The sequence below is a fragment of the Morus notabilis genome, unplaced genomic scaffold, assembly GCF_000414095.1.
Source record: "Morus notabilis unplaced genomic scaffold, ASM41409v2 Scaffold453, whole genome shotgun sequence".
In the NCBI taxonomy this organism is placed as follows: domain Eukaryota; kingdom Viridiplantae; phylum Streptophyta; class Magnoliopsida; order Rosales; family Moraceae; genus Morus; species Morus notabilis.
The window spans coordinates 214,176-225,737 of NW_010362819.1; the positions used below are offsets into that span (position 1 = coordinate 214,176).

At 34.2% G+C, this 11,562-nt stretch overlaps 1 protein-coding gene across 1 annotated transcript; it reads left to right on the forward strand.

Moving 5' to 3' along the window:
* Window positions 1-6,085: 6,085 nt before the first annotated feature.
* Window positions 6,086-11,541, forward strand: LOC21394906 (prolyl endopeptidase). Its single transcript, XM_010102992.2, has 12 exons — window positions 6,086-6,457; window positions 6,887-7,106; window positions 7,201-7,401; window positions 7,477-7,547; window positions 7,975-8,134; window positions 8,552-9,145; window positions 9,370-9,750; window positions 9,846-9,921; window positions 10,019-10,082; window positions 10,587-10,719; window positions 10,813-10,926; window positions 11,065-11,541. The coding sequence occupies exons 1-12, from the start codon at window positions 6,177-6,179 to the stop codon at window positions 11,128-11,130; spliced, it is 2,361 nt and encodes a 786-aa protein (XP_010101294.2). The 5' UTR covers window positions 6,086-6,176; the 3' UTR covers window positions 11,131-11,541.
* The last annotated feature ends 21 nt before the right edge of the window (window positions 11,542-11,562 follow it).

Genomic DNA, 11,562 nt, shown 5'->3' on the forward strand with positions numbered 1-11,562 from the left:
AATATATTAACTAATAATATATTAAATAACTAATATTATTAAATATATTAAATATATTATATTATTAAATATATTATATAAATAATATTATTAAATATATTAAATAAACATATATAATACAAAAACAGTTTCAGAAAAGAGGGAAGAAAATGAAAAAGAAAAAAAAAAGTGAAATCCGTTTTTCAGAAAACAGTAAACGAAAACGAGAAAATGAAAACACCTTTTTTTTGTTTTCTGATTTCCACAAAAAGACAAAAACGTTTTTGGTTTTGTTTTTTTAAAAAAATTGTACCAAACACGTTGTTAACACCCGTTTTCATTTTTTTGCTTTGAAAACCGTGAAAAATGAAAACGAAAACGCAAACAAACAGGCCCGAAGTATTTTGCTTTTCCCCTAGCCATTTGCCTATTTACTAAATGAATGGATATTATTAAGATAAATGATAGCTTGATTTTATTACTCACCAATTTTGGTTATTTTTGTTGGTTTTTGGTGTTTTATCATGATTATTATGTTTTATCTTGCTTTTATAAGTTTGAGTTGGGATGTTTGTTTTAAAAGTTCATTCCTGATTCTAAATCATGATTCTTAATTCTTTACAGTATTTTTCTCTTATAAAAACTTTGAATTTCAAAAATTAGAATCATGAATCATGATTCTGAACTCATAAACTAAACATCTCATTAATGTTGCAAAATTTTCCGCAAATACACTGGTCGCAAAAGTAATAAAGTGACTAAAAAGTCGAATATCCTCCCATAAGGATTGAATTTTTGAAAATTAAACTAAGTATTGTGAGTGTTCGTGACTAAATTTAAGTAATTGAAGTAAGAAAAGTAAATTAATTTAACTATTAAAGCTAGAACACAAGATCTAATAAAACAAGTAACTAAATATCGAAACTATAAGTGGAAATTAAAATAATAATAGAGTTTTAGGGTCTTGACTTCGTTTCACTCTCCCTATGTCTTCCTATTTAGTGGTTGCTAATTAATTTAACTTAATTCATTCATTTAAGGTTTCTAAATTAGTCTCACTACCTCTCCCGAGCATCAAGTAAGATAACATGTGCAAATAAACAAGCCAATATCCCTATCTAACTTGGTATAAACACATTCATTAAGCTTTATCTAAGCATTTGATCACCTCCGAGTCTCACAATTACCAAGATTCTCATAATGATTACCTACATGTTGATCACCTTCCAGTGTCAAAAGATTGTGCTTCCCTATACCGATATTCGAACTAATCTCTCCCAAGCATCAACCCAAATATAAAAAAAACTAGTATATTTTCTAATCAACTAGAGGCATTAAGGTCAAGAGAAACACTGATGATTGATTCAAGATTTCATTAGCAACTAACTAAATATTCACAACATAGTTCAAGCTAGCTACATTAAGGCCCTAGATTAGAAATCTAGCTACACATGGTCAAATTCATAAGCATAATCACTATGAAAATCATAAAAGCAACCATGTTGTTACAATATCACAATTACAACTTTCAAATTAAAATCAAAATCAAAAGAGTAGAGATAAAGAGGAAACTATAATAGAGTGGTCTTTAAGGCTTCAATCTTCAAGAATCTTCCAAGATGTCTCCACGAAAAATCCTCCAATTTTTAGCCTCTAAGCTCTTTCTAGTTCTTGCAGTTTGTGCCTCCAATCTTTCTTGATCAGTGTGCCTCTCAAAATTAGGATTTTATGGCTTAGTGGTCTCTCACATCACCTCCAAAGGAGCAATCTCGGCCCTCCAAATCAGATTAAGGGCAAAAAATGACCCAAACTTTAATCAGCTCGGAGAAGAGGTGCAGCCGCGCGGTGAGTGGCAGGGGCGCACGACTTGCGCGGCATGGCTGCGCGGTTCATTCTGTTGGGGCCGCTATGTGCCCCTCTTGATGGCATGCCCACGCCATTATGTTGCGCAAGCGCATGCCTCTTGTTGCCAAGAAGGGGCCTTTGTGCCCCTTATTGCTTAGTTTGCTCCAAATTTTGATCCAAATTACCACTAAGTCTAATTTTCTCTATTTTCCTACAAAACGTACAAAAACACATCAAAATAAAAATAATGCTTTTATAATTAAACAAATAATTAAGCTTAAAAGCTAGAACACTACTCATCAGTTAAAATGAATGAAAAGGTCCTGAAAAGAGTGAAAATGAGATCCAAATCAAGCCATGAAGCCGCTGTAGCTGAATGGAATTCTCGCTGCAGTGCGGACAACAAAAAACCAGCCCTAAGCCCTTGCCTCAAGCGCTGTAGTGCCTACTTCTTGTGATGCGGCGCCATTCTGGAAACTGAAGACCCGTTGTAGCGGATTTGCCTGCATTGTTAGGATTTTTTCAAAAATTATAATGGCGTTGCAGTGGGAAAGTGATCCGCTGCAGCGTCTCCACGCGTTCTGTAGTTATTTAAGGCTTCATTTGCGCTAATTTTAAGGGGAGAAAAAATAGAAATGAGCTCAGAATCACACAGATACTCTTAGGAAACACAAAGGCCCCGTTCATTTCACCCATTCGAGTTTTGCTACAGTAAAAAGTTTTCAGAAACAGTCACATCTGTTGGGATTGGTATCCTTAAGCATGAGATGTAACAAGGATATTTTATTATTTGATTAATAAAATAGTTTATTCATTATTTATGTGCATGTATTATTGAATACTTTATGAATATCATAGAAAATTCTGTGATTATTTATGTAACCTTAAATATTGTATATAAGTGTTATATACGAGAGGATAATATTTAAGGATAATAATCGAAACGATGTTCGTAATGAATTTAATTAAAGTTTCAGAATCTTTAATTAAAACATTACTAATGCATGTCATTCCCATTAAGAATGAAATGGTGTTATCCGCATCATTAATATAGAGGGATATTGAATGAGTGTATTATGCATAATGAGATTATGTAGAATTGGGACATTGACACAATTTGATTTTATGGTAATTTTTGTTAAATATACAAAATCAAATTTGAGTCTATCAATGGTCATATATAGAATGATCTTAATCCTGAGTTGTTAGTATACTCATATTTATGGATTTGTGTTATTTGACTTACTCAGTACGGATTTCGAGATCGTAAATCATATTCCTTGTATCTTGGGAACATGATGAAATGGATAGCCATAAATGTTAATATACAAGATGGAAGCCATTCCTTCTTCTTTGAAGAAGCAGATAAATAATTCTCTTAAAGGTTGATTCGGTACTTGAATAAGTAACGAGCTCGTATTCATGAATGTGTTTTATGAACATATTATTTATTAGAGAATCAATGGTACTCAAGGATAAAGATGTAATTAAAGAGGTTAGTGGATTTTACCTAACTTTAATTATGAATTATTTATGGAGGATCAATCTATATGTAGTGACTATATCAAATGGACACTTCAAGTTCTTAGAAGTAAATTATGTCTATAATTTTGAGAGTGCAATTCCAAGTTTTTAGTGGAGTAACTTTTAGAATTAATAGAATTAATTAAAGAGTTTAATTAATTATTAATTTTATTGGAGCTTGAAATTATAGGTCCATAAGTCCCCCATCATCCTTGTATTATTTGCAAGGCAAGATGAATTATTGGGATTTTATTTCATTCGTGAATAATTAATTAAGAATTAATTATATATTAAATAATGTGATTATTTAATTATTTTGTCACACACTGTGGTGGGACCACAGGAGGCGTGTGACACTGGGAAAAATCCCATTGGGATTTAGTTGCTTGATCTCTAAGTAATCCGGTTTACTTGTTCGATAAGTTTTCCAATTAAATTCAAAAAGGAAAGTAATATGTTAATTTATTTGTAATTAAATTTAAGCTAAAAAATTATAAACTGGATTAGGAAGGAATTTTTTCATTCCTTCTTAAGAGATGGCCATCCATCATATAGCAAAAGGGAAGGAAATTTTGTTTCCAAAAGCAAAAAGGAAACTGTATTTTTAATGAGATTAAAAATTTAATAGTTACCAATTTCCTATTTTCTTTGCTTACAAGTAAAAATGTTCTCCTAATTGTCTATAAATAGGAGACAATAGGAATTGGAGAAAAAGATTTTGATCTCCTAAATTCCCTAGGTTGGCCGACTTCCCTAAGAGAGAAAAAGAGAAGAAAAGTTCTTCCAATTTTCTCAATTCTTTCACATACATGCGTTGACAGTGAAAGAATATAAATTAACAAGTGATTGTTCTGATAGTTTATACCTTAAGCCCACACTAATCGTCTTGCGATATCAAAGAGTAGACGAGGAAGGCTTAGGTGTTCTAAGAAAGCTTTGGAGGAGGATCGTTCGTCGGCCAAAGAATTTCAAGTTATTGTCCTAATCGTCGACAAGGTATTAATTATCTATTCTTATAAATTAATAAGATTAATTTATTATTGCACAAATTAATATAATCTATAGCGTATTCAAAAGTTTTGAGAAAATTTTTATTATACACGATCCGCACTACCACGCTTCCGCACTTAAAAACATTTTGAAAACCAACAATACCTAACTTTTTTGCTACAGTAAAAAGCTCTCACTTAAAGTCACATATCAAATCGAATTAAAAACTCAAATCAACGAACTAAATAGGCCTAAAAAATACAACCGAAAGAGGAAAATACGAGGTTTTAGATAGCATGCTTGGAGATTGGATGGGAGCTTGAAGATTTGGAGCTTGTTCTTCAACGAGTTTTATTTCCTTCTTCTCCTTTCTCTTTTATCTTCTAGAATTTTTATTTTCCTTGATTGTGTGTAGACCATGGATATGATATGTGGATTGTTTATGGTTTGGATTCTTAATGTATACTTCTAGCTAAACTCTTTAGAGCTAGGGGTTTGATGTAGTTTTACTGTTGCTATGTTATGAGGATTTTATATTCTTGTTAATGAATTCTCTCTTCAATCCATTTGTGTTTCTCTATGCTTATTGTCTAATTTGATTATCCATTGAATTAGAGATATAGATGTGTGGATTTATGCTCGGGAGAGTTACTTTCACATATTGGATCTAGGAAAGCACAACCTAGAGTTAATTGAGTTCGAGAGGCCAATTAATTTGGGTAATCAATATTAGGTTGCTTAATGGATGGTTGATTTGGTTGGGCTAATAGGGATATTGTTTAACTGGGTCTTGCATACTATTTTACTTGACATTCGGGAGAGGGAGTGAAATTACTTTTGAAAATCTAAGCTTAATAAATTGAGTGAAAGTAGTTAACAAGTTTAAGAATCGGATTAGCATAGCTAGGTAGGATGAAATCGGACCCCCTAACCGTCTTAATACCATCAGAGTTCGCTTCGATCCCTTATTGTTTCCAAATTTCTTATTTACTTGCTTTGTTAGTTTAATTCTATTGTTTTAATTGCTACAGTCACTTGAATTTGATTGCCTAAATAAAGTTATAGTTGTTGTAATTGCGGTACTTAGTTTAACTTGTAAAAACTTAATCTCTATGTGACGAAATCTATACTTAAATATACTTTATTACTTTTGTGATTCGTACATTTACGAGCACACACGTACTTCAATTGAATCTAAAGCAATTTGGCAACAATAAAAAGTTAACATTATTGAAAAAGATAAATGTCACTTTATACTAAGTAATTCTTATATTTTTTTAATGGGCTAAGAATTTTTATCCATATGATGTGTTTTCTTAGAAATTGCTTGTGAATTTAAATGTCAGTGATCAAAACGTCAAAAAAATTTTAAGAAAGAAATATATTAAAATTAAAAGTTAATGGATTGCCTTATCACAATAATCAAAGTTCAGAGATTAATAGTGCTAATAATCTTTTCTTTTGTTCTATTAATAGAGAGAAAATTAAAGTGAAATTGACAAAATGATCTTTTTTATTTTTATAAAAAACGACCACCTAATTATTATTATTATTATTTTTTATTATAAAAAATGGTCATTTCAGATAGTTTTGTAATAATTTTATAAATAGAAATTTTTTATAATTTTTTTAAAAATTATTTTATTCTTAAAACTTTTTTATTGAGTCAATTTCACGAAGCATGAAAAGGAAAACCCCATCTTCCACGTAGAAAGTCATTTTTTCCACTAGGTCCAAGACCATGGCGACATAGTAAACACAGAATGAACACATCAATTCACATTTTAGCCCTCGTGAAAAGCCCATGACCTTGACTTGCACGCCATTCGGCGAAAACCATGTTATCATTCTCTCGCCACACCCACGCCATCTCTAATCAAACTCTCGCCGTCTTATTATTTAGACACCGTCCTCACTCGTTCTCATCATTACTACTCTCATTTCCCAAACCGCCTTCATTCGCATTCAAATCTTCTCGCTCTTTCTCCCTCCTCCCCTCAAACCGCAGGATGGGCTCTCTCTCTGCTTTCGATCACTCCTTGCACTACCCTCCCGCTCGCAGGGACGAGTCCGTCGTTGATGACTACAATGGCGTCAAGGTCGCTGATCCTTATCGATGGTGAGCAATTCAATTCAACGATTTCGATTCGATTTAGTCATGATCGGTTTTCGTTTTGCAGAATCTGTTTGGTTCCGTGAAAAGTATTGTAATTCAATGAAACGTTAGATTGATCTTTGGATAGTGTCTGTTTGTTTGTTTGGCCTTTTATTTTGTTTGATTTGAATGGAAGGAGCGGTGTGAAGAGTTAGGGTTTGAGATTTTATTGGGGAAGTATTCAGGTTTTTATTTTTGCCTTTTTGTTTGATCATTTTGACCTTTTGTTTGATCATTTTGACCTTTTTGTTTTGTTTTGAGCTGAAGGACTAGGGTTTGAAGTTTTAAGATTTTGAGATTTTCTCGGGAAAGTATTCACCCTTCTTTTTTGTTTTCCTGTGCAAATATTAGATGGAATTCGATTGGATTTGATTATTGATTTTTATCATTCAGGCTTGAAGATCCTGATTCTGAAGAAACGAAAGAGTTTGTGAATAAGCAGGTGGAATTGACGCAATCGGTGCTTCAGGCTTGTGATACGAGGGAGAAGATTTGCGAGAAAATCACGAAACTTTTTGATCACCCGCGTTATGATCCGCCTTTTAGGCGTGGGAATAAGTACTTTTACTTCCACAATACCGGTCTTCAAGCCCAAAACGTCCTTTATGTGCAGGTTGGTTTCTGTGGCCTGATTTGGATCATGAATTGTACACATTTTATGAGGTTCTCTGTCTTATTTTGTTGCTTTTTTCCTCGTCAAATTTTAGGACAGGTTGGATGGAGTGCCGGAGATTTTGCTTGATCCGAATTCACTTAGCGAAGATGGGACTGTCTCTCTGAATACATATTCCGTAAGTAAGGATGCCAAGTACTTGGCCTACGGGCTTAGTACGAGTGGCAGCGATTGGGTGACAATTAAAGTTATGAATGTTGAAGACAAGAGGGTTGAGGCTGATACTTTATCATGGGTGAGTTTGCTCACATCGTTTAAGTTTGAAGAGAATGATATAGGAAATTAACTCTTTATACGAATTATGTTTCAGGTAAAGTTTTCTGGTATTAGTTGGACCCGTGATAGCAAGGGGTTTTTCTACAGCCGCTATCCACCTCCAAAGTAAGGAAGCAAAAATTTATTTAGTCTTCTTTGGGTACTATATGGCTCCTAATTCTAACGGCGGCTTTCTCTCGTTAGAATTGTGTACGTTTAATACCCTTCTTTCTGACATCAATAAAGAGAATGAATAAACAAATGTAAATTCATATTTAAACTATTTGAAATATTCAAATGGTTATATTAATTATTGCAAGAAGTTTTTTTTTCCTTATTTTTAATTATAAACTTTGAGCTTTGTGTGAGCAAAGTAGGTATAGAGTAATAAAAGGAAAGATAACAGAATTGTTTTTCTTTCTGTGCGCTACGAACCAATATAGTGATTTCTGATTTGTGCAAGATGTTTTGTTTTTTTCTTTGTACACAGTACTTTCTGATTTTTTCACCCCTGGTAATTTTAATTGATAATCATGGTGGTTTTATGCTTTAGAGAAGGAGATGTAGATGCCGGGACAGAAACCAATGCTAATCTCTATCATGAGGTGTATTATCATTTTTTGGGCACGGACCAATCTGAAGATATTTTATGCTGGAAGGACAGTGACAACCCTAAATACTTGTTTGGGGCCAGTGTAACAGACGATGGAAAGGTAATTTGTTGTTTTTGTGCCTTCATCACCTTTTATGACTTTGTTGGACTCTTGTCCATTCTTCTTATGTTGATGCAGTCTTGCAGAGTAATTGTTTTTGATAATGGAATGCATCATTTTATGTCCCTGATCATTTCTGTATTCTTTCACCTGAAATTCTCAAGCTATAGTTTGTAGTGAAGCTGCTATCCTTTGATGCAAGTGTTTTCTCTGTTATTATTAGTGCCTTGCTTAGTGGTATGCTCCATGTGCATGCATGATGGCAAATGCAATTGCGTTCTCTGTTGTTTTTAGTGTCTTGCTCATTGGATGCCTATGTGCATGCGTGTATGAACGGAAACAATAAACTCGATTTCAGCATAGATGATAAAGCTTATTTGTGCGAGTAGTTTAAACAACTATCTCTTTCTCTTGCAGTATGTTCTTTTGTATATTGACGAGGGATGTGACCCAGTCAACAAATTTTACTACTGTGACATGTCTGAGCTTCCCAATGGGCTTGAAGGTTTTAGGGGGAAGAATGATTTGCTCCCTTTTGTCAGGGTCATTGATAACTTTGATGCTCAGTATCTAACCATTGCAAATGATGACACAGTATTTACTTTTCTGACAAATAAAGATGCTCCAAAGTATAAGCTAGTCCGAGCAGATCTGAAGCAACCAACACTTTGGACAGATGTTCTTCAAGAAGATGAAAAAGATGTACTCGAATCTGCATTTGCTGTAAATGGTAATCAACTGGTTGTAAGTTACCTGAGCGATGTAAAGTATGTTGTGCAGATAAGGGACCTGAAATCAGGTTCGTTAATCCATCAATTGCCCATTGACATTGGCTCGGTTTATGGCATTTCTGCAAGACGTGAAGACAACATAGTTTTCTATGGGTTTACGAGTTTTCTTACTCCTGGAATAATATATCAGTGCAATTTAGACTCTGAACTTCCAGAAATCAAGATATTTCGTGAAATTGCTGTTCCTGGGTTTGACCGGTCAGCGTTCAATGTTCATCAGGTAATTTTTTTTTTCCTAATTAACATCTCATAAATTTCTCTTGTTTTTCTGGTTCTATATATATATATATATATTTTTTTTTTTCCTTTTGACGATTTTTGCTATCAGATCATCCTTTTTTTTTTCCTGTTAAATTACCTGCTACTTTGATTATTTTCTCTCATTATTATTTTTTTATGTGACCCTGCAAACCCTCTTTCATTGACTGGAATTTCCATTTCCAGGTTTTTTTTCCCAGCAAAGATGGTACGAAGATACCAATGTTTGTTGTTGCAAGAAAGAATATTGTTTTGGATGGATCACACCCCTGTTTGTTATATGGTTATGGTGGATTTAACATTAATTTAACACCCTCATTCAGTGTGAGTCGTATCGTACTTTCAAGGCATTTAGGTGCCGTTTTCTGTATAGTAAACATTCGTGGTGGTGGAGAGTATGGAGAGAAATGGCATAAAGCAGGTTCACTTGCGAAGAAGCAAAATTGCTTTGATGACTTCATTTCCGCTGCTGAATACCTCATATCTACTGGTTATACACAACCCAAAAAATTGTGTATAGAAGGTGGAAGTAATGGCGGGCTTCTTGTTGGGGCTTGCATAAATCAGGTATGGCGTCTCTTTGCTTCCTCAACCTCTTCATTCTAGAGGAGTTTGTGCACAAATTAACGAACAAAGTTTTTTTTTTTTTTTTTTTGTTACAGAGACCTGATCTTTTTGGTTGTGCACTGGCTCATGTTGGTGTAATGGACATGCTGCGATTCCACAAATTCACCATAGGTTAGTCTGGCACTTTTTTAGTTCACTAATTAGCTCCTCTTCTTTAGTAGAGCATGTTTGGTCTTACTGGTATGTGTTTTTCTCCCCCACTTTTTAGGTCATGCCTGGACCTCGGATTATGGTTGTGCTGACAAGGAGGAAGAGTTTCAGTGGCTTATCAAGTGAGTATTGCTTACTTTGTGTTGGAGTATCTGGTAATTTAAATTTAAATATTTAAGAAATATCTGTTGGGCTGCTATGATAGTTTTGTTGTTGCAATGAGTAGAGAGGTTAAAGTCTGACGTAGTTTCAATCCTTCTTGTTTTCTTGTAAGTTGTTTTAGTTTCACTAGCATAGAACTGGATAATATTTTTCTTTTTTAATTTCCTTGCATTTCTAATGGGCAACCCTAATGCAAAGTGGATATTTGTATGATCTCCACACCGGAAAAAGAAAGAAGTGCACCTTCATTTCTTGGCAATCCAACTGCAAAATGGATTTCCTCCAAAAATAAAAAATAAAAAAAACCACCAGCACCTTAGTCCCAACTCAAATGTTTATCCTTCATATATGTTTTTAAGATGTAAAATTGTAAACTTAAGTCATATGCACTCTCAGTAATCTTCATAAGAAGGGAGATATCTTGCTACTTGCTCATCTTTAATTCATATTTTTTTTTCTCTCAGGTACTCGCCTCTGCATAATGTCAGGAGACCCTGGGAGAATCCTGATAAAGCTTCACAGTACCCATCTACCATGTTGTTGACTGCCGACCACGACGATCGGGTCGTACCATTACATTCATTGAAGTTGTTGGCGGTTAGTTTCTTCCCACATTTGTTGAAAAATCATGTGCTAAAAAAAAAAAAAATTTCATAGCACAGATTTAATTAGATATTTCTTTACCTGTAGACTATGCAATATGTTTTGTCCACGAGCTTGGAGAAAAGCCCACAGACCAATCCGATCATTGGTCGCATCGAGTGCAAAGCAGGACACGGAGCTGGACGTCCAACGAAGAAAATGGTAATATATCAATTATCGTAATATCCGTATATAACATAGTATTTATGGTCTAGATGGAGTATTGTTTCAGCTTTTTGTTAGTGTGCACGTGAAAGTAATTTTATGAGCTCCACCGTGATTGGATAACGTTTTATACAGATCGATGAAGCTGCGGACCGTTATAGTTTCATGGCTAAGATGTTAGGTGCATCTTGGTTGGAGTAGTTGTCCCACCCCTACACAATCAGGAATTTGCTTGGAGAGAGAATAATTGCAAGATTCACCCCGTCGGGGCTTAAATTCCTTCTACGTTATTTATTTTTCCCCCTCAATGTTTTAAATTTAGTTATTATGACTTTTCATGTGATTAGTCTTTACAGCGCACGAAAATTAGGGAAGTTACGAAACTATAAATTGTAAGCTCGTGCGATTGGGGGCTGCCCGTGGTTGGTAGTTTTAATCTTAGCAGAAAGTTTATTATTTCTAACCAGTTTAAAGATTTTTCGTATCCCAGTTAATGGGCTGGGCCCAGTACTATGTAAAATCTTACTCGCGCAGCCCAACAAATTACTTGTAAGGTTGGGCCCAAACTTTGTGGTTAAAGAAATCCAATGACAGAAGATATGGCGGGCCCAATAACATCATATTATTCCGAGG